General features: G+C 37.4%; 1 protein-coding gene across 1 annotated transcript in view; it reads right to left on the bottom strand.

Moving 5' to 3' along the window:
* VPS13A (vacuolar protein sorting 13 homolog A) overlaps nucleotides 1–22,288 on the bottom strand; it is a 99,719-nt gene that overhangs the window by 62,411 nt on the left and 15,020 nt on the right. Inside the window, exons 11-23 of the mRNA XM_054178686.1 lie at nucleotides 20,852–20,979; nucleotides 20,547–20,653; nucleotides 19,826–19,997; nucleotides 18,597–18,659; nucleotides 16,876–17,011; nucleotides 16,090–16,184; nucleotides 15,178–15,320; nucleotides 13,428–13,629; nucleotides 13,229–13,343; nucleotides 11,524–11,660; nucleotides 8,514–8,646; nucleotides 6,615–6,732; nucleotides 3,458–3,596 (exon numbers count right to left, since the gene is read on the bottom strand). Of these exons, the coding sequence (XP_054034661.1) occupies nucleotides 3,458–3,596; nucleotides 6,615–6,732; nucleotides 8,514–8,646; nucleotides 11,524–11,660; nucleotides 13,229–13,343; nucleotides 13,428–13,629; nucleotides 15,178–15,320; nucleotides 16,090–16,184; nucleotides 16,876–17,011; nucleotides 18,597–18,659; nucleotides 19,826–19,997; nucleotides 20,547–20,653; nucleotides 20,852–20,979 (1,688 nt within the window). The remainder of the gene's footprint in view (nucleotides 1–3,457; nucleotides 3,597–6,614; nucleotides 6,733–8,513; nucleotides 8,647–11,523; nucleotides 11,661–13,228; nucleotides 13,344–13,427; nucleotides 13,630–15,177; nucleotides 15,321–16,089; nucleotides 16,185–16,875; nucleotides 17,012–18,596; nucleotides 18,660–19,825; nucleotides 19,998–20,546; nucleotides 20,654–20,851; nucleotides 20,980–22,288) is intronic.

Here is a 22,288-nt window from a genome sequence, read left to right as displayed (position 1 = left end):
TACTGATGGCAGCATTAAACAACATTAATCTTTGAATGCTGTTTCTAAAACTCCATTTTTCATCTCACTCTTCAGATTTCAGTCTACATAATTTGACCTTACTGAATGTATCCATGTCTACAAGGGAAAGATAGTTGTGGAAGCACAGAATCACCATGGCTAGAAAAGACCTCTAAGATCATCAAGTTCAACCATCGTCTAACTCCACCAAGGCCACTAACTACACCATATCCTTTAGCCACCACATGCAGACAGCTTTTAAGTACACTTTATGGCAATTCAAGCACTTCCCTGGGCAGCCTATTCCGGTCTTTGGGAACCCTTTCACTACAGAAGTTACACCAAGTCTTCAAGAGCCTGTTAACTGTGAAAGTGCCTCACCTGCTAACACTTTCTCATTCTAAGAAGACAGGAGGAAGAAGCTGTGAGTCTCGACTTCACAGTACCAAATCACAAGAAAGCAAGCTTTCCACACAGAAGTGGAAAGCCTTCTTACACTGAAGCACAAGAAAGTGCAGAGCGCAAAAACCTAGAAGAATCTGTTCCTAAAGAGACTTCTGTTTTTGCAGCCCAAGAACAAAACAAAGAACGACGATCACATGGGGAGATCTGAAAAAGGATTTTACATCTTTTTTTGTTCGCATGCAGGTTTAACCATCAGTTTTAATACTAACACAGACATAATACAAACACATTCACAAAGACTCAGTCTTTCCTCACCTTATCTTGCAAGTTGCAAGTAATGTACACGTAGTACTAAGCACAAAATCACTTAAAATAATTGAAATACACTTGTTGAATTTTATAATTAAATTCAAAGTATAGGAAATGTTATACAGCACAAGACAATCTAAAGTGAACATTTTATTTATGTAAATCTAAAATCCCATCACTTGTCCTTGAAAATAGTTTATATGTGATTATTTGCACAAAACAACAGACTATGGCAGCTTTTTTATGAGGATACATGAGGAGTGAAAAAGCAGGTCAGAACAAGGCAGAATTTTAATGTCACCACTAAAGAGGTGGCAGGAAGTGTGTGTTGAAAGGAAACACTTTTCACTTTTTTTGTACTTTCAATAGGCATGCATGTCTAGTCACATGCATTTTCAGTTAGTGAATACTATGCTAACATAACCCACAAAAAACACCAGCAAAATTGCAGCAACAACCATAAAGAACAGGGCACAATAATTTGTATGTGGATAGAAAGATAATTGAGTAATGTTATTAAAAAAAACACACCAAAAAAAAAGGAAGAGACGAGACGAGAAGAGACGAGACGAGAGCAGGTTGGAAGAGACCTTTAAGATCATCGTGTCCAACCCATCAACCAATCCAACCCACCTAATCAACTAAACCACGGCACCAAGCACCCCATCAAGTCTCCTCCTGAACATCTCCAATGATGGTGACTCCACCACCTCCCTGGGCAGCCTAAACCTCCCCTGGTGCAGCTTGAGACTGTGTCCTCTTGTTCTGGTACTGGCTGCCTGGGAGAAGAGACCAACCTCCGCCTCACTACAACCTCCCTTCAGGTAGTTGTAGAGAGCAATGAGGTCACCCCTGAGTCTCCTCTTCTCCAGGCTAAGCAACGCCAGCTCCCTCAGCCTCTCCTCATAGGGCTTGTGTTCCAAACCCCTCATCAGCTTCGTTGCCCTTCTCTGGACACGCTCCAGCAAGTCAACATCTTTCCTAAACTGAGGGGCCCAGAACTGGACACAGGACTCAAGGCGTGGCCTAACCAGTGCAGTGTACAGGGGCAGAATGACCTCCCTGCTCCTGCTGGACACACTGTTCCTGATGCAGGCCAGGATGCCATTGGCCCTCTTGGCTGCCTGGGCACACTGCAGGCTCATGTTCAGCCTACCATCAACCAGCACCCCCAGGTCCCTCTCTGCCTGGCCACTCTCCAGCCACTCTGACCCCAGCCTGTAGCACTGCAGGGGGTTGTTGTGGCCAATGTGCAGAACCCGGCACTTGGATGTGTTAAATCTCATGCCGTTGGACTCTGCCCATCTGTCCAGCCTGTCGAGGTCCCTCTGCAGAGCCTCTCTGCCCTCCAGCAGATCAACTCCTGCCCCCAGCTTGGTGTTGTCCGCAAATATACTGATGATGGACTCGATGCCCTCATCCAGATCATCAATAAAGATGTTAAAGACCACAGGGCCCAGCACTGATCCCTGGGGCACACCACTAGTGACTGGCTGCCAGCTGGATGTGGCACCATTCACCACCACTCTCTGGGCTCGGCCCTCCAGCCGCTTCCTAACCCAACACAGTGTGCTCCCATCCAAGCCATGGGCTGACAGCTTGGCCAGGAGTTTGCTGTGGGGGATGGCGTCAAAGGCCTTGCTGAGGTCCAGGTAGACTACATCCACAGGCCTCCCCACATCCACCAGGCGGGTCACCTGATCATAGAAGGAGATCAAGTTGGTCAGGCAGGACCTGCCCTTCCTAAATCCATGCTGGCTGGGCCTGAGCTCTTGGCCATCCTGTAAGTGCTGTGTGATTACACTCAAGATGACCTCTTCCATAATCTTGCCTGGCTTTGAGGTCAGCCTGACAGGTCTGGAATTCCCTGGCTCCTCCTTCCGGCCCTTCTTGTGGATGGGCATCACGCTGGCCAGCTTCCAGTCATCTGAGACCTCTCCAGTGAGCCAGGACTGTTGAAAAATAATGGAGAGTGGCTTGGCTAGCTCATCTGCCAGCTCTCTCAGCACTCTAGGATTGATCCAATCCAGTCCCACGGACTTGTGGGGATCCAAGTGGCTAAGCAGGTCTCTTACTGCTTCCTCCTGGATTACAGGGAATGCAAAGAATGCACTCCACACTCGTAAACCTTAGAAATGTGAAGCACAATTGCCATCCACTCAGTTAAGTTGTATAACTGAATAAAGAAAAGCTGGGAATAACAGTGGAGCCATTTGAAATGAAGCTGCTACATTTGCCAGGCAAGAACTGTTTAACCCTAGTTAGCCACAGACAGCACATGTGTTCCAGTTTGCTTTCAAAAGCTTAAAGTCCTATGAGATTAAGATCCACATAATACTTCAGTCTTTAAATTTCCAAGGTTCCAACCTTTTCTTTGCTAAACAACACAGATGAATCCAAACGCTTCAGCACTCTTGATACATGTGTAATTTGAAGGCACAATTAAACTAATCCTCAACAAAAGCAAGTATGTTTGTTCATCAATAATTTGAACTCTGAAGTAATTCCCAGAGGTTTTTATTTTCAATTCGGTCACTGGCAAACTATTTAATAATTATTGCCTAAAGATATTAACAAACAAGAAACATTTCTGTAGCTTCAAAGAATTATCTACTACCTCTTGGAAAAAAACACAGTACATATTTGTTCTTCATTTTCTTGTGCTCTCTCTCAAAACTGCAATGTTAATAGCAAGAACGTATTTTTTGGATAGTTATTAATTAAATATTTTTAAGAACCTTACCTCAGGTATTTTTGGAGGAGAACTGGTAACAGGAGCACTTTCTGGCTTGGGAATGCTATCAACTAGCTCCAAGATACTTGTCACCTTCTGGTCCGATATTTGGATAGAAAGTAAAGGCAGCTGCCCAGACAGTTTGAACCTGTTTTGTATACAATCAAAAGTTGCCTTAAAACTGTTTCATTCAAACTTTACATTAATTTTCTTCTAATAAAACACACAAATCTTCCTAGTCAGAAAATAATTCACCTTATTATTGCATATAAGCTATAAACACTCAAAGATGTGTCTCTTCTGTTATACACGAGAGTTTTACTTAACCATCAAATACCTAGTTATTAACCTAATTTGTATTTCCAGTGTCTTGTGGATCAGGACTGCAAATAATACTAATAACTTCTGATTCAGCCACATAAAGCATATTTTTCTCACAATCAGAAATTTTTCATTCTTGTTTGTATATTTCATTTCATCACTTATAATAAATCACATAACTGAGCCTTTACCCAGTATATTACAGATGAAAAGGTGTGATTTTTTATTTTTTTTGCATAAGAATGTTTACCACTCAAAGTAGGTGACCTCAAAACGAAAGGACTGTGGTGGTTTTAGGCTATGCCTTTAAAATTTAGCTGCAGATTTTGAGCAGAAAAGTAGAAAAATATAAATAAAAGTAAAAAATATAAATAAATAGTAGAAAATATAAATAGTAGAAAATAAAAGTAGAAAAATATAAATAAAATAACAATTCTTCTCTTTTCTCTTCTCTTCTGATCTCAGATGTTTTGCTTTGCTTGGGAGACATAACCTGCTTATCAGTTGGCCTTGGCTAAATCTAACCCACCGCTTCTCTCTCCGCTCCCCTCTTTCTTGGGTGGGGGGGCAGTGGAATGGCTTTCCTGGTCTTTTTGGCCAGGGGGGTGGGGTTGTTTTGTTTTCTAATTGTAAATATCTGTAGAATACTGTAAATATTGTATATTTTGTGTATATTAATTGCATTCCATTGTAGAATGTAGATTTTGCTTGTAAATACAGCTTCATTTGCTTCTAAGTGAGTTAGTCTGGCAAAGTTAATGTTGCGGGGGGAAACTTCAACCCACCACAAGGACTTATTTGTAAAATTTTACTACAGTAAACATAGCCACTTTGCTGTAAGTTTTTGCTGTAGAACAAACATTTTTCCACTTCTCAACAGAAACTTTGCTGTTCTAAGCACAGTTCTAAACATTAAGTTAAAAAATAAAGGCAGATACATAGCCAAATGTAGAAATTTATCATACAATCTTTTCAAAGAGCTCAAAGCAAGAAGGAAGAGCAGCAAGCCCTTAAAGAAATGTCAGATCTCCACCATCAGGTATGAAGTTGCCATACCAGGCATTTCAAGACTGGTAGATGATTCTAATAATGCTGTCTGCAGAATAAACCCTAGAAGTACTTAGGAGACTGAACTAGGTACAAAATGAAAATGTTCAGCTGCTATGAAGTCCTGGTACCAACAAGCTAGATTGGAAGTAGTTAACCTGCACCAAAAGCAAGAATTTCTTACAGTTAGTAATTCACTGTGGTACATTCTCATCTAGTACCAAAATACTGTTCATGGCATTCATAACAGTTGTAGATAGTGCAGACACTCAGAAAGAAGCAGCAGTTGATCCCCAAGAAATATTAGTATCTTAAGAGTAAGGAAAAAAATGCCAATTGCTAGACATATGTAGAAGCTTTTATCTGTCAAGTAAGTGATTGTATGAGAATTCAGAATATAGACATAATATCCATCAGGGCAAAATTTCCCAGCATCACTATAGACCCAAACTGCTGAAACAAGAAGCACACCTGGTAGCCAGGACAGTACTGCAGAAGCTGTTCTCATTAACAGTAGATACTCCTTAATTCACTTTACACAACCATTACTTGGAGAAACATCAATTATAAACCCACATTAAAATGACATCCTGTTATACAACCATAGAAATGAAATCTCATTTTCCTCTCTGGACTTTCTTGCATAAAGAGAAAGATTCATGGAAGTTGCTTTCCCTTATGTAACCTTCTCCATAGAGAAAAAGTAAGGCAGGAAAGAGTCAAGTGTTACAACTCAGAACCTGGCCCTTCAGCTTTCCAGAAGGTGGCACCATTGTACCATGCAATCACTGATCCCCATTTACAACACACAACAGGACTAGGATTTTTTTTTTTCCTGGATTAAGTAAATCCTAGATTCGTCTTAATTCCTTTATTTCATAAACTGTTTCTTGATCTTGCTGACTTTTTATTGAAGTTTTTTTGCAATAGCCTAGGTCTATTTTAATGCCATTAATTTTCTGTAGTGCCTAGCTAAAAGAATACCCAACAGTGTTAACAATTAAATAAGCATATGATCATTTATTGTAGCAAAATAACATGATTCTTGTTTATGACTTAATAAACTAAACTAATTCATAATGCAATGATGTCATACCCTGCAACCACTTCCAAAACTGATCAGATTTTTTTAGGTAGCAGTGTCTTTAATCAGACATTAGCAAAGATGTCTGTTCCAAAATACATGCAATATTAATTTTTGCCACTTCGACTAAGTGATCTTTAACATAAAGGTTTCATACTTAATTGTAACATACATTTTTTTCTAATTGAGTACAATTCCTATAACAAATAGGAGTTTTGATAAATGAGCCTAGTTACGAACTCGGTGCATTAAGATTGAGCAGTGACCTCTAGAACATAAACAAACATAAATAACCTAAGTAAAAGAGAAAGTATGACAGAGCATTACTTTTCAGAATATTTTTTGTGATGCTTATAAAGGAGATTTTGTAAGTTCAGATTTTTTTGCCCCCTAGTATTTCCAATGAGAATAGAAATGTAGCTATTGTAAAGACCCATTAAGAACAATTATTAACACTTAAATAAAAATATTTACATGAATTATACATATTTACTTTTTAACATTCTATCACCTCTTCAATATATGACAACTTCTTGGATTTATTCTCTATTTTTTCAATTAACATATTTTACTTTGAAGATTCACACATGATCAATGTAATAATGCAAGTATAATTAGACTTTTCATTTTTTTCTTCTCTCCTCCTCCTATTATTTACCATAAAATTTCAAAATAGAAAAAAAAAGAAAGGAAAAAAACCAAACACACACATACTTGGGCATTCTTGCATCAGTAACAACCATAGCCCTGCTAAATTCCACTTTTACATCCAAGGGCTGCAAGATATGTTGAGATGAGTATTTCAGCTTCCGAGCCTCTTGCCAATTCTCATCTAAAAGAAAGAAAACCTTTGCTTTAAATATAAAGAGATCCTTTCTCATTACACATGTCACAGAATATCTGGTATTAGTATCTAATGCTAAAAATGTAGGTGAAAATCTCTTTTACAGTTCTATCAATACCTGTATATCATACAACATCCAAGCTTCAGACATATAGGACTACTTCATAATTTCCACAGATGTACAGCTGCCCTATCTACGCCGCAGACTTCTACGGGTCAAATTCCTCACATGCACAATATAAGGAGTTTAGGCTCTGGATTCCCTTCTGGAACTAAATGGTTAAGAATCAAATGCTTAAGGCTTCTTTCTATAACGTTGTGACTGTCTATATTGTTAGCTCCCATAGTACTAGTAAAAGTTTTATCCAATAAAGGATTGCACTGCTTTAGAGTCCCCAGCACAAGAAGGACATGGACCTGTTGGAAAGGGTCCAGAGGAGGGCTATGAAGATGATCAGGGGAGTGAAGCGCCTCCCCATAAGGACAGCCTGAGAGAGTTGGGTCAGTTCAAGAGAAAGCTACAGGAGGCATTTTACTGGCCCTCCAGTACATAAAGGGAGCCTACAAGAAAGCTGGAGAGGACCATTTACAAGAGCCTGTGCTGACAGGACAAGAGGCAATGGTTTCAAACTAAAGCAGGGTAGGTTTACATTAGACATTAAGAAGTTCTTCACTCTGAGGGTGGTGAGATACCAGAACGAGTTGCCCAGAGAAGGTGTGGCCACTTCATCCTTTGAAGTGTTTAAAACCAGGATGGATGAATTTTTGAGCAACCTGGTCTAGCGGGAGGTGTTGCTGTCTATGGCAGGAGCATTAGAACTAGATGATGTTCCAACTCAAGCCATTCTACATGATTCTATGATTCTGATTCTTTATCTGCACTCACAAAATTATCAAAACTACAGCTACTCATGCATTCTTGTCCTGGTTTAAGGCCAGGCAGATCCTCTCTTGCCCCTGAGAGGGGCAAAGGAATGACACGCACAAATGGATTGCGAAGTGATGGAAAGTTTAAATGGAAAAGCAGTAAGTATTTTACAAAGACTACAAGCACAGTGACAAAGATACCCCAAAGCATACAGAGTCCCTTACAGCGCACCTGTAGGGGACTTTATTCCCCCTCACTGCTAGGCTAGTCTCAGGCTGGCCAGGACTGAGACTGCCTCTTCCCCCTTCTACTCCTGGCATTAGGCCTAACCTGGCCTAAGAAGCCTTGAGATACTCCCCCAGTGTTACCCAATAGGGAGCATCACCCACAAGAGCAGAGAGAGGAAAAAGAGGAAGAGAAAGACTTTGCAAATGGATTTATAGGGCACAGGATATTATGGGTATGAAATATGCTATTTCCTGTGTCCACCTATTGGGCTGGACACTCGGGACACTGGAGGTATGGCTTATATGGCAGTAACAGGAGGCACCCAGCCTAAACTGCCACAATTCTGCTTTAAAGTTGGAGAGAAAGAAAAAGCGCTCAAGAAAAAAATATGATAAATAGACTCTTGTATTTATTATGCAACAAACTGAATCATGTATCTTCAAAAATAAGGGATTCATTATAAGAGATTTCTTTAATAAAAGCTAAAAATGAAAGCTTAAAGGCCTAAATGTATGTTCTGGAAATATGTAACACATTCATAGGATTGACTCTAGAACACGAGTTTAAAGAATTATGTTCCAAAGATTCTCCTCTACTACAGTTTTAAAAAAGTGCATCAAGCACCAAAATATTTTTGCACATATAGAGAAATATTACTTTCATGAACACTTACCATGCTTGCTGTACAGTAACTGTATACTGCTGAGCTGGATATCAAAACTGTCATAAGCTCTTGACATTATATCTTCAATAGTGCTTTGTCCTACTTTGAGTTCTGATAAGTCAGAACGACTTTTGCTTTTCATCTTAAAAAAGTCACAAGAAAGTGCAAGTCATTTTCAAAAATATACAGAGCACTAATCCTACACATACTTGATCCTACCATGACAAAAGATTAAAATCCTCATGATAAAGGGACAGAGTTTTACAAATATCACAGCAGGGAAGGTATCTAAAATTAGCAGCCTCTATCAAAACAAAACCAAAAAAAAAGGGAGTATTACACTCTCTCTCCTTCAAGGAAAGTAACAAGACAAAAATTAACATTTATTAGGTTATACACAATATATTTTGAATTGAGTAATTTCCTTTAATAAGTGGCTTATGCCCAAAAGTATAAAGTCTCAAACTCTTTGTAATAATTAAAATAACTTTTTGGAGCTTAAAATAAATTAAAAAAACTACTGCTTTAATTGTTTCAGAAATATGAAACCTATTTTTTAATCCATTTTAATCAAACAGAATAAAAGGGAAAAGGAGGTTTGAACTGTTCATCATGATGTTCAATGTCTTTCCTTTAGTACCAGTCAATATTCTTTCAACATGGCTTTGTCCATATTGCTTTGGTATTTCACATTTTCATGTACCTTCTTTGCTGTTCATCTCTGATGAAATATTACTGTCCTCATCCTCAAATGTCTAACAATTTTGAATCCATATCTGTTTTTATTATGAGATTCAGATTATCTAATCTAATGAACTATGACTATCTTTACATTAAAAGTAACTTGCATATTGAAAATGTAGAATTATGAAATTAATATTGCCTGTTCAACCTTAATTAAGTCCACTTACATATCTGCATTGAGACACAGTTTAAATTTGATATGCCATTTTTTCCCCCTGGGACTTGACTGTATCCAGTACATAGTGGAAAGAAAAACACCATTTGTTTTGTATTAAGCATATTCATTCAACAAATGACCTGTCTCTCACTTAAGTATACATCAATCAAAGTGAAAACAGAATCAACCACATCCTGACAGGCATCTAACCTTTGTCTTTTCGTATTGCCAAATTCCTTCATATTACTAATTTCCATTAAAGGACAGGAAGCAACCCAAGAGTCCCTTTCACTAGGAAAGTTACTCATCCACTTCAGGAAAAAAAATTAACAAAAAAAAAAAAAATCACAGAAATATTTACTGAAGTCTGATTTCCAAACCTGCTCACCTATATACTATCTTGACAGGAATGCCTTATGGGTGAGGAACAGCAGTAAGGCTGTTCTGCTCCCTACCTCCACCAGAGCTAGGAGGCTGTGTCATGCACCCAACCAAAACCCAGTTTGATTACTGAACTCTGCAAAGGGCCCAAAAGTTGTAAGAATTCTGAATAGCTGGTTAAAGTATTAGTTACTGAAAAAAGCTCTAAAATCAAATTGTTTTTACTGTGTACACACCAATGTTTTTCACTAATACCACCTTCCGAAGCAACTGTTGTACTGCACCTGGGGCAGAGCAACCCCAGATATAACTCCTGTTATCAAAACAGGCAGCAGGATGGATGGAGAAAACTCCTGTGAAGGAGGGCCTGGGGATACTGATGGATGAAAAACTGGGCATAAGCTGACAGTGTGCATTCACAGACAACAAACACAGGTTAGATTCTCACTGAAACTCGTGTGCTTAGAAGGTCATTTTTGGCAGGGACATAAAAAATTTACTTTACCAGATTTTAAGCTTTTTTGGCAAATACAACTGCCCTGACAGAAACATAAAAGCCTTAAACACCTGACAAACAGCTGAAGCTTGCTAGAAGCTGATAAAGATCAGCTTGTCACCTCAGACATTAACCAGTGCCTCTGTGCTCACACTCACCCCGCTTTTGTGATTGTACGGGCTCAACGCTTCAACTAGTTAGAACTGACCATATTGCATCCCCAAGGCAGGAATCCTAGAGAAGTTCTGCTACAGAGCAATTTTGAGTTGGTGTCCTCAAGACAAGCAGTCTTGCAGTTGGATCTTTTCCCCTCAGAATGGAACATCATCTAAAGATACTTCCACAAACTGAATGCAAATGACAAATGACCCCACCTATGGTTAGAGCATGTTTTGGGTACCCTTGAGTGGAAGATCTCCCATTTACAAGTGAGGGTGCACACATTTTGGTTCATCTTTCTAGAAAGAATATTCCTTAAAGCTTAAAGTTAAAACTTAATTGGTTGAGCAGCAGGATATTTCCAACTGACATCTGAACACGATTTAATTGCATTGGAAGGAGTGCCGAGTAATTCTGATTACAAGAACTCTGATTTTTGGGTAGCTGCTGCTGTCTATTTTGTAGATACTGCCCCAACAGCTTTGAATACAAGAAGAATACAAGTTCACCAATGAGTAAGATGATGACTAATAACAAGCAGAAAGTCTCTTCCATAATTTTATGGTGTTAAAGCATAATTTAAATTACATCATTAAACTACCTTTCTGACCTTCCCTTTATATCTCTAATATATCTCTAATTTTATTAATTTCAGAAATTGCCAGTGTATGTTTACTTTTCTTATTCTGAAGTAAACTGAATGACCAAAAGGTAATCAATAACAAAAACAGGAATATTAAAAACAAGACCATCACTTAATCCTGTAAGAGTTTACTGGGTTATATTCTGAAGTGAAAAATTGTTTGAGATTTTCCACAGAGCAATTCAAAGAATCAACTGTGGTTCATTTCAGGGGAGGATTATTTTCTAACAATTCTTTTGAGCTAAAAGAATCTACTTAGAGAAGTTTTGTCATTTCTGCCTCAGATGAAAACCAATTTAAAATAAATATCCAATACAGAAACTGAAAGAGGAACTTTTACTTAACATAACTACAGAACAGAAGTTAAGAAACTGGAAAAAAAACACATAAAAGCCAAACTATTATTTTTAGTAAGTAACTTCATAAAGGAATTAAATACCTTAAGACTACCAAGATCCAGAAGTAGTAAGTTTGATGTAGAGTCATAGAATCCTTTTTGTGGAACAATGATGTATGAGGCCATTAGATTTATTTTGAGGTCAAGAACTTTCTGAGTTTCAATAACATACAACAAGCCTGAAAAATAATATAATTAGTAAATACAAATAAAATGACCCATTGGGAAGGTATAAGAAGACATTAATATTTAACTTTGTATGAGCTGGGAATGCTAGATAACTTAAGATTATTTGCAGGTACAGATGCTCTTCAAATTTCTTCTGAGGCAGTAATTAATAGGTAGGCTCTAAGGAAGAACCACAAAGACAAAATGATGATAGCAAATAATGCTAATGGCAAGTAGAAAGAGCAACACAGTACATAAAAGTCCAAAGAAGATTCATACTCAACAGAGATTAAATCAGAGATTTAATCAGAGATTAAAACAGAGATTAAATTTGTAGTGCAACTTGGCAATTGCTGAGTTAATCCATTGTGCTCTGTAAATTCAAAAATGTAAATTGTTCCAGAAGTTCTTATTGGGAACATCCAAATGTTACTGGCCAAACTGCTAGCATTGTTAACTCTGAGATACTGAAGTTTACACTGGTTACATAGACAAGCATCTCCATTTTGAGATGCTAAAGATAAGCAAATAAAAGGACTTATAACTCTATTTAAAAAGCATGCAACTAGTTGGAAAATTCAGACTGTCGGAATATTTGAGATTGAATTCTGGCTCTTTTGTGCACCTGAAGAGGATTAACAGTCTTGCTTTAAGACAGCACTGAAAACTGCTTAAGGATGCATCCACAACCCATTAAATATTTACCACGTGCACAGAAAGAGAGACAACTTATGATCATTACATGACGCTGCACCACACCCACAATGGTAAGAAAGCAATTAGAACTGTTCCAACATTATCAAAGGTTGTCCCACCACAGGAAAGCTAGGCTTAGTCAATGAAGAACTGGCAGGCAGCCACACTTCAGGATTCACAAGACGACACGACTTGGATTAACAAGATTAAGGGGTTTTTTCAGTTTTGAATCCTTATTGTATTCAAGTTAAGTGGGTTTTCTTTTTCCTTTCATTTGGGAATTGAATACAGTTGAGTCCAGAAACTGGAACTCTGGGAAGCTTCTGTAACATCCTTTAGTGGTGCTGAAAATCATAACTACTTTGGCGTAGCAAGTTCCTTCACTGCTGCAGTTCACTGCTGCAGTTCAAAGCTGCCCAATAATTTCCAGCTAACATCTATTGTTTGAAAGAAAAGCATTGAATGTCCTGAAAGCAAATAGCTCTGGAAAGATTAAGGGGGTTCATTGGAGGACCAATATCTCAGTATGAGTTTTTAAAAGAGTAAGAAACAAAGTAATTTAGTTACTCAGATAAACACAACAGCAAAGCTGGAAGTTAACAAAGTGTTTTTAACCCTTCACAGAGTACAACAGAAAAATTACTCAAATACTACCTCAGAGTGTGGAGCACAAAGAAAACTGAAAAACATACAGACATAAAATTATCCAAAACCTAGAATAAATGCTTTGTAATAAGACTGAAGAATTAAACTTCTTCAGGTGTTGTGTTAGAAAGCTAAGACTTGGATCTCTGTACCTCCATATGGAAATAGATAATGCTTCTATACTCCTAGAATCTAAAATTTGTCTGTGTGTGCAATCAGAATAGCATGTAGCACTTGCCTGTTGATGTTTTTTCTCGGAATTCTTCAAGTTTCATCAAAGTGGCTGATGTCAATTGTTCTAAATGTACATCTTTTGGAGGCCTGAAGAAATCCACTAAGCTATTTATTGTCATCTATTAAAGCAAAAAATAATACATGGCAAGTTTACTATTAAGTAAAATTTTTCAAGATGCGTAACTTAAAAAATATTTACTCACTGCATCATATACTATTTCCAGTGGCTGTGATTCTATTCGAAGCCTCTGATCTGCTTTCTCATCCAAAGGATTAGTCTCAAACATTATGCTTAAGAGTGAGGTACTCTTGTCTGAATAGATTGTTCGAGAAGAAAGGAGACAGGGTGTACACTTTTCTCGGGACATGCCTGTAACTTCAAGTGAGGTAATTTCTGTTTCAAATCTGTAAAAAAAGGTGAATAGCGTGTTCAGATAAAGCATCTTTCTGGCTAAGTACAATTAGATAGTAAGGGTAAAGGAATGAGCTGAAAGAAAAACAAAACAACAACCACCAAACAAAAAAACCCAACAACATATCTCTACCCTAGCCCAAATACAAATAGCTCAGTCTAAGGTTGTGAGAGACATATATATATGTGTGTGCGTGTGTGTTTTCCATTTCATTATCTTTTGTGTCTATTAGCCACCTGTGAGTAAATAAAAAAGGGAGTTATTGCTTCATACACATTTAATAAGGACAAGCGTCAGGGCAGAGAAGACATACGCAAATGAAAATTCTGTCGTATGACCTCAGGAGATAGATGGGAACAGATACAGCAGAGAAGAACAGATTTCAGTGTAGAAAAATAAGAGTGCCACAAGAAATGCACATGATTAACAGCCTCATTACTCTGAGGAAGCATTTTTCAAGTGTTGGATTTATTATTTTTTTTCTTAGTCCACCTCTTTAAAAGCTCTCTATTGAAGACCTTTATCATCCAGCACTCATAAGAAAACATTTTACTATAAAAACATAACATTTTCTTCCCCTTTTTTGAAGTACAATAGCATTACTAGGTCCATTTAGATGGAGAGGGGAACAAACAGAAAAGCTACAAACAAAACTTTAAAAAGTTATCCACACAAATCATCAAGATCAGTAACACCTCACTAGACTAATAAGCCCCAAAGTAAAAGCAACAAATTTTAAAACTGGAAGGTTACCCTCCCCTGGAGTTAAGTCACTGTATTTGAAACTAAACCAAAACGTTTCAGATTGCTGCTTTTTGTCATCGACAGGGCACAAAATCAAGAACAAAAAAAATCATTAGGTACAGTTTTCCTCTGCAAATCTAGAGGCTCAGCTGAAAAGACAAGAACTTTTCAGTCACATTAAATGCACATAACATAAGGACTTACAAGGTCACCTTGCTCAGATTAAATTTCAAAAGGACTAACAGTCACTTCTCTAAGAAACAAGTTAGTAGCTGGACTGCTTGTACATCACAATGATAAACTGAAAGGCAGGTGAAACTCTGTATTCATTCACTTTGTCCACCAGCTGCAGTGTAATTCTCTCAAACTGCACAGGAATCATAGAAGTGTTTCAGTTGGATCAGACCTCTGAGATTATTGAGTCCAACCATCAACCTAACACCATTATGGCCATTAAACCATGTCCCAAAGTGCCATGTCTACACATGGTTTGCATACCTCCAAGGACAGCAGCTCCACCAGTTCTCTGGGCAGCCCATTCCAACACCTGACCATTCTTTCATTAAAGATGTATTTCCTAATATCCAATCTCAGCCTCCTCAGACACAATTCAACACCACTTCGTCTTGTTCTGCACTAAGCAAAAAAGGCCAATATCCACCTCACTGCAACCTCCTTTCATGTTGAAATGACAGTGAAAAGTAGAAATTAAACACCATAACAGAGCATTAAACCAGCTATTAGACATCATCTACATCTTATGACAAACAAAACCAGTTTGATAGAGAAAGTTTACCTTATTGCTTGTGCACCTGGTCGCTGGGTAAATACTGTACTCAAGCCAGTTAATGCAAATTTTACCAGCTCAGGAGCTTGGTTGTTTTCTCTTATTGATATAGACATGCTTAGTAACTTCACAGAGAACTTCATGGCTTCATACTAGATATGAAGGAAAAACAATAGTGCATTATAAAATATATTCATATATATTTTTGTACAGTTTATAAGAAGAGATTAAAACCACAAACACTACTCTGATATTATTTTCCCTAGTGCTATTAATAACTGTATCATAGGTGGTGTGAAATTTCCAAATAGTTACTACTGAGAGACAGAGATACAGTAAGCATAGACTATGCTTACAAGTACATGTGTTTGATGTCCCTACAACACATTTTGAGATAAAGGGCCTCAAAAGCACAGCTGGAAGACAGTCTGTTGTAACATGCATGGGATCTTGACTATTTCAGAATGGATAAAAACGTTGCTACTCCTCACTACAATCTTTCAGTCAGCTCTTTCCTTATGTACTTACCTACACTACCTCTTGTACTATCACTTATATTTAAGATTCCAGTGAATTACTTAGTGCACTTAACAGTTTCTGAAAATTGTAAGAAGATATACAAAACATTTAATAAGAATAAAGTCCCTACATGACTTTATTCTAGCTTTAGCAAGGAAAATTTCATTCTGAAGTTTTTCAGCACATCCAAAGTAAGGTCTATAACCACTTTCCTGAAACTACATCTAAACATGTTCCCCTCTGCACAAAGGCAGCATGCAGTAAGTTTACTACAAAGCATCAGAACTCTAGTCAAATAAAGAGACAGAGCTTCAATTAATTTTAAAAATCATTTCCTTTTTTTCTTTTTTTTAGTACATAAAGCTACCAATTGTTAGGTATTGTAGTCGGTTATGACTTAACTGATTTTGGAAGCGTTGGATCCACAGCTGTTTCACTATATCCAATTGCTGCATAAAGTTTAGCCTTCTCTTCAAGTGTCATCAGCTCTTCAAGACCTGCCACATTGCAAGAGGTTAGTTAAACTTAATGTAAGTATCTGAAAAAATACAAACGATGTTGTACATTTTCCAGTGCTTGGTATCTCTATGACATACAGTAGATCTTGTCAACGTTGTCCTGAAGTAGCAAAAGCAAAAACCTGAGGTTTAAAGCAATATCCCAAGTTGCCTAAAGCATGCTTGAAAATGCATTTATACTTTTAGTGTGATCTACTCTATTTCCTAGCTTGCTAGCCATAGAAGCAAACATTTGGATTTACTTTGTGCGTTCCACAGCCTTTACTAGGTGCCCTGTACTTAGGTAAACAAAACTCTAAAGGCACTGCATGAAATATCCAAATTATAAAATTAATAGAAGTAAACTGTTTACAGTCCATTACCTGCTAACATTTCCTAGCACTTCCTTCAAATCTCCATACACAACACACCACACAGACAAATACAAATACTGTGGCAGGAGGATACACAAATTGAAGACAGCTCAGAAAGACAGACGGAACTGTAAAATATTTCTACAACATGCAATTTACAACTTCATCAGTGAAAAAAAAAGAAGAAATATAAACATCAACAATTGAAGAGCCCAAATGTTAAATAAATCCAAGCTTCCATTGCTAGGGACATATTTATTATTCTAACAAGTTGGTTTTAATAACAGGGGGGAAAAAAAAGGAATAAATGAACATACTTGAACCTTTTATTTCTTGCTTCTGCTGATCCTTTTTTTCACCTGACCAACCCCATATCCAGCTAAACCAGCCACCAGAATTTTCATCATCTTGTTTTACTCCTGGTCTGTAGATTTTCAATCCAGCCTTTGTTGCCTGAAATTAATAATAATAAACAAGTCATTTTATTCCTTCTACTTTCTTAATTTTCATAAGAAAAATACAGACTCAAGACATGCTCTAACACATCAAAACATCATTACGCAACCACTGAAAAGGTGACTTTTTTTTTGTTGTTTTCTTCTAATAATTTCAAGTACTTAATCATTCTTACTTGCATAAAATCAACCACCTTTATAAACAAGCTCTCACCATGACAAAAACCATCCACATTATATAGTACTCTACACATAAGCAATTAAGTAGCCATCAGAGACCACATTTTACGTACTCCCTCTACTTTTCATTTCAAGATATATGTCCAGAGCAATAATAATTACAATAATAAACTCCACTACTCTTGAAATATTTAAGGAGTATAGAAAACTACTCCTGGATCTGATACATATAGCCACAAGAGTACAGAAGCACTTCTTTCTCTTACATTAGTTAGTTTAACCACTGGGGGATATCCTGTCTGATGCCAGTGGCGGTTCCAATACTAGGTCCTCGCAGAAAGTCCTAACTACATCCAGACTTGACCATCAAAAATTTAGCATAAGGAACAGCAAACAACCACCAAGCAATTTAAGAGACAGATGAATGGACCACATTAATTGTTTTGCTTCATGAATAGCATGACTTGAAATGATACAAACACAAATAAATCCTGAAATTCAGAGATGCTCTAACAAATGTGATACTCCAAAGTGATTAAAAAAGGAATCCTTTCTCAGCATTAAAAAATACCAAGATCTCTCTGCAACACAGCTAGGGAAAACAGCTGGCTGTAAATCAGAACTTGTCACTTGTATTCACCTATAGGGCAGTGGAAGGCAGGACTCACCACAAAAACAAAAGCTGCTGAAATTAATATTCATTCACCTCAAAGAGATAACATAAGCAACAACACAAGGTCTCAAAAAACGTTTGAACACAGTCCTCTTCAGAAAGTATATTACTTACTTGTAGTTACATTGATTATTAATGGAGAAAGCCTATACAGCTTTCAGTTCAGTCTCATCAAATGACACTCACACATACTGGAAACTAGGAAAAACAAGGCTAAAAATTAAGTCTGCTACTTAAGTCACACTATTTTGCCCAGTTGTGACTCTCTATTTAAATGTATTCTACACTTGCTACATTCAGAATATCATGTACAAATAGTAACAAAGGGCCGTACACACGCGGATGCTCAGCCTACATTACAGAGTACCAGGAAAGGAAAGGAATGAACTATTAGTCTAGCTTGTTGGGATGAGGCAAAATAGCCTGAAGCTTTGCATATAATCACTTCCAACTTATCCCATCATCCTTTGATTGTATTCTCCGCAGTAGACTTCCTACCAAGAGTGCAAAGAAATTTATCCCAGATCAGTTATCCTGAAGCAGTGGTATATGGAGCTATTTAATTTTTGTTCAATTACAACATGAAATTAACTAAGCCTTTATAGTAAGAAATGCGAAATACAGGGAAAATAGAAAGGCTGTAGGATGCACAATTCAGTGCCTCTGCCTAAAATCTCCACAATCTCATGTTACAGTTACTTTCAGACTCAGTTAACGGATGACATTTTACCTCAACTTCTGCTTGTTGCCTTGCCAGAGTGATGTTAAAAATATCCAAGGCCTTTTCGAATTCCTAGAAAGGAGGTGAGAAATTACTTTTTGAACAATTTCATTTGGTTAGACCTCACAGTTCAGTTTTACAGGAAATGACAGTAAACAACTCTTTCAGTGCAATTGCAGAGGAACCTTGACAGGCTGGACAGATGGGCAGAATCCAACTGCATGAGATTTAACACATCTAAGTGCCAGGTTCTACACACTGGCCACAACAACCCCATGCAGTGCTACAGGCTGGGGACAGAGTGGCTGGAGAGAGGCCAGGCAGAAAGGGACCTGGGGGTACTGGTTGCTAGTAGGCTGAATATGAGCAGTGTGCCCAGGTGGCAAAGAAGGCCAATGGCATCCTGGCCTGTCTCAGGAATAGTGTGGTAAGCAGGAGCAGGGAAGTCATTCTGCCCCTGTACTCAGCACTGGCTAGATCACACCTTCCTTGAGTACTGTGTCCAGTTCTGGGCCCCTCAGTTTAGGAAAGATGTTGAGTTGCTGGAAGGTGTCCAGAAAAGGGCAACAAAGCTGGTGAGGGTTTGGAGCACAAGCCCTATGAGAAGAGGCTACGGGAACTGGGGTTGTTTAGCCTGGAGGAGAGGAGGCTCAGGGGAGACCTTACTGCTGTCTACAACTACCTGAAGGGAGTTTGTAGCCAGGTGGGGGCTGCTCTCTTCTCCCAGGCAACCAGCACCAGAACAAGAGGACACAGTCTCAAGCTGCACCAGGGGATGTTTAGGCTGGATGTTAGGAAGAAGTTCTTCACAGAAAGAGTGATTGGCCATTGGAATGGGCTGCCCGGGGAGGTGGTGGAGTCACCATCACTGGAGGTATTTAAGAGGGGACTAGATGGGGCACTTGGTGCCGTGGTTAGTTGATTAGATAGATTGGTGATAGATTGGACTCCATGATCTCGAAGGTCTTTTCCAACTTGGTTAATTCTATTCTATTCTATGCAAGCTATCCTGCTCCAGATGAAAACTTAAATCTGGAAAAGCACATCAATTTCTTCATTACAGTTACAAGAATCATCTAATAAATTTGTTCACAATCCTCACAGAGAAAGGTACTGAAGTTATGAGTCTGGTAACTGAAAACTTGGTGTTAATTCACTAACACAAAACATGTAAACATTTACAGTAGGGAAAATAGGAAGACGGACAGCATTTAAGCCTTGAAGGGAATATGGCTAACCTCCAACAACTTTAATATTTCTTCATTAGGTTTTTTTGACGTTATCTTTGTTTTATACATCTCTTTATAGTTCTTCACTTGCTTTCTATGGTGCCAAATATGTTCCCATGACCACATTTGGAGCTTAGGTTGAACATTTACTTCAAGGATACCATAAATAACATATTTCCACCTAAAAGCAAAGACAAATTAAGTATAGTTTACATTTCTTTTAGTATACTGAAAAGACACCTAGAGCTATGCAGATTACCACTACTCAACATGCTGCAAGTTTCTAAAATTAAAAAGTAACCTTGTACAAAAAGTAGCCACAAATACATATGTGTGTGAATAATCAGAACTTTTGTAGTGGTTCTTCTGAAACGAAATCTCTACCATCTGTGCTGAAAAAGCTTGTCTGCTGTAAGGTAACAACTACGTTCTTGTAATAGCACCTAACATATAATGGAGTCTCCTTCATTAAAACAACCAGGGGATTAAACACTATCCAACTTAAGTTTCTGATAATGGTCTTTAAGATGGAAAATGCAGACTTTCAAATATTGTGGTTTCACCTCTGATGTGAGGTCATCACCAATGTTCTTTAAAACTCCTAGCTTAAGAAAACCAAACAAAACCAAAAGATTTTTTCAGGAGGAAGTGAGTTCTAACTTCCTTAGGTAAGAAACATTTTTTTAAATGAGTAACTATCAAATTATTTTTAAAGCCTGAGGTGGCCTACCATGTCTTGGCATTGTTATGTATTGGAACATCAGGTCTGTACTTCCTGTATGGCAGATTTCGAGTCATCATGTCAATAGACTCAAGAAGCTCCATAACACTGAAGTACTAAAGACAAACAAAACAAACTGGGTGTTATTTTCTGAGCAGAAAATGAATCAAGCTTCCTTTCACAACGAAAATAGTGTACAAAGAAAAAAGATGAAGAGAATTGATTATTATAAAATTTCAGACTACTTTTCTTATTATTCTTATAAACTGATTTTTTTACCACATTAAATAGCACTTCAGGAAAACAGTTTGTACCTGGGGCTTATTGAATTCAACAGTTATATCCTGTAAATTTACATCTAAATCCATTTTCGGTGATGAAAAGTCAACATCAGATCGAGGATTCATAAGGAGTTTGGCTTTAGCTGAAATTGGGCGGAATACTGAAAAACAGAAGTTAATACAAAAAGTGCAATTAAGTTATTTAAAACTGCCCTAAATGATACAGAATATTTATCAAATCAAGTTATACCAGATTAACCTTTTAAAAAATTACAGACTTCAAAACATGAAGACTCCAACACAACATAAAATACAACACAGTCCATACTCAATTCCCTGTTTCATTCTGGCAACATTTGTCAAACTTTTCCACAGAATTTCCTGTATGCAGCATTACATGGCAAATGTTTCAAATAACAGTTTATATTTGCAACTTTTTTTTTCTGCTAAAATATAAGCTACCTATAGTATGAGACTGTTTCAGATGCAACATTTATTTCACTATAATCCTTGTGGAATAAGGATTATATTCTTGAAGTTGCTGATGTTTTACACTGTTCAATAAATTATAGTCAAAACAGAGGACAAAACCAAACATTCCACATTTCTAAATCCAAGCTCCAATTAGCATGGGAAAAAAAAATCATATAAATCCTATGTAAAGCCAAGCATATCACATGAAAAATATTCAGAGCAGAAAATATTTTATCCTTCCCACAATTTGGCACTATCAGGCACTCAGTATAGCCTTCAGAATCCATGTTAAGTTTCAAATTTTCCATCTGTTCCATGATTTACCTTACATTTCATGTTTACCTTACATGTCTACAAATCATATTTCTACCAAATAATTTGATTTCAATAGAAATATTGGTAGACCATCTATATAACGAATATTCTAAATTCACTGAATTTAAATTAGCTTAAGAACCGCATTTCTCATGAACATTATTTTACTTTTATCTACACATTTTATGTGGCATCTCTATTACTCCTCCCCATATTTAGCTTCCTAAATTTCATTTGTCATCCTTTCCATGTGTAAACATTTTGCATTTACAACAAACAACAGAAGTAGACTTTGTGCTTATGACCTTTCTGACAATGTCTCAGTATAAAGAGTTTCTGTAAAAGAGCCAAAATTTTAATGTGCTGTAGAATGGCAGAATATTCTTTAAATATCTGTATCTCTGATGGCACTGCTGAATTGTAATTCCTACAACCTGCAATTTTGCATTCAACCATTTTGAACTTCTATGAAAATACTTAACTCATAATGTTTAAACTTGCTTTCTTCTAAAAAGATGACCTGCAGCACTAAATAAATGAACTGATGTTTCAGAGCTGTGTGGTCACCATTTCCACCCCCAATAAAAAAAGATACACTTCACATAGGGCAGGTAACCTAAAAAACAAGCTACTACTCTAACCAACCTGATTCACAAAACTTAGATGATGCACATAATTGTA

This window comes from Dryobates pubescens, chromosome Z, assembly GCF_014839835.1.
Source record: "Dryobates pubescens isolate bDryPub1 chromosome Z, bDryPub1.pri, whole genome shotgun sequence".
NCBI lineage: Eukaryota > Metazoa > Chordata > Aves > Piciformes > Picidae > Dryobates > Dryobates pubescens.
Note: the sequence above shows the minus strand (reverse complement) of the source record. Positions and strands in the feature narration are given on the sequence as shown.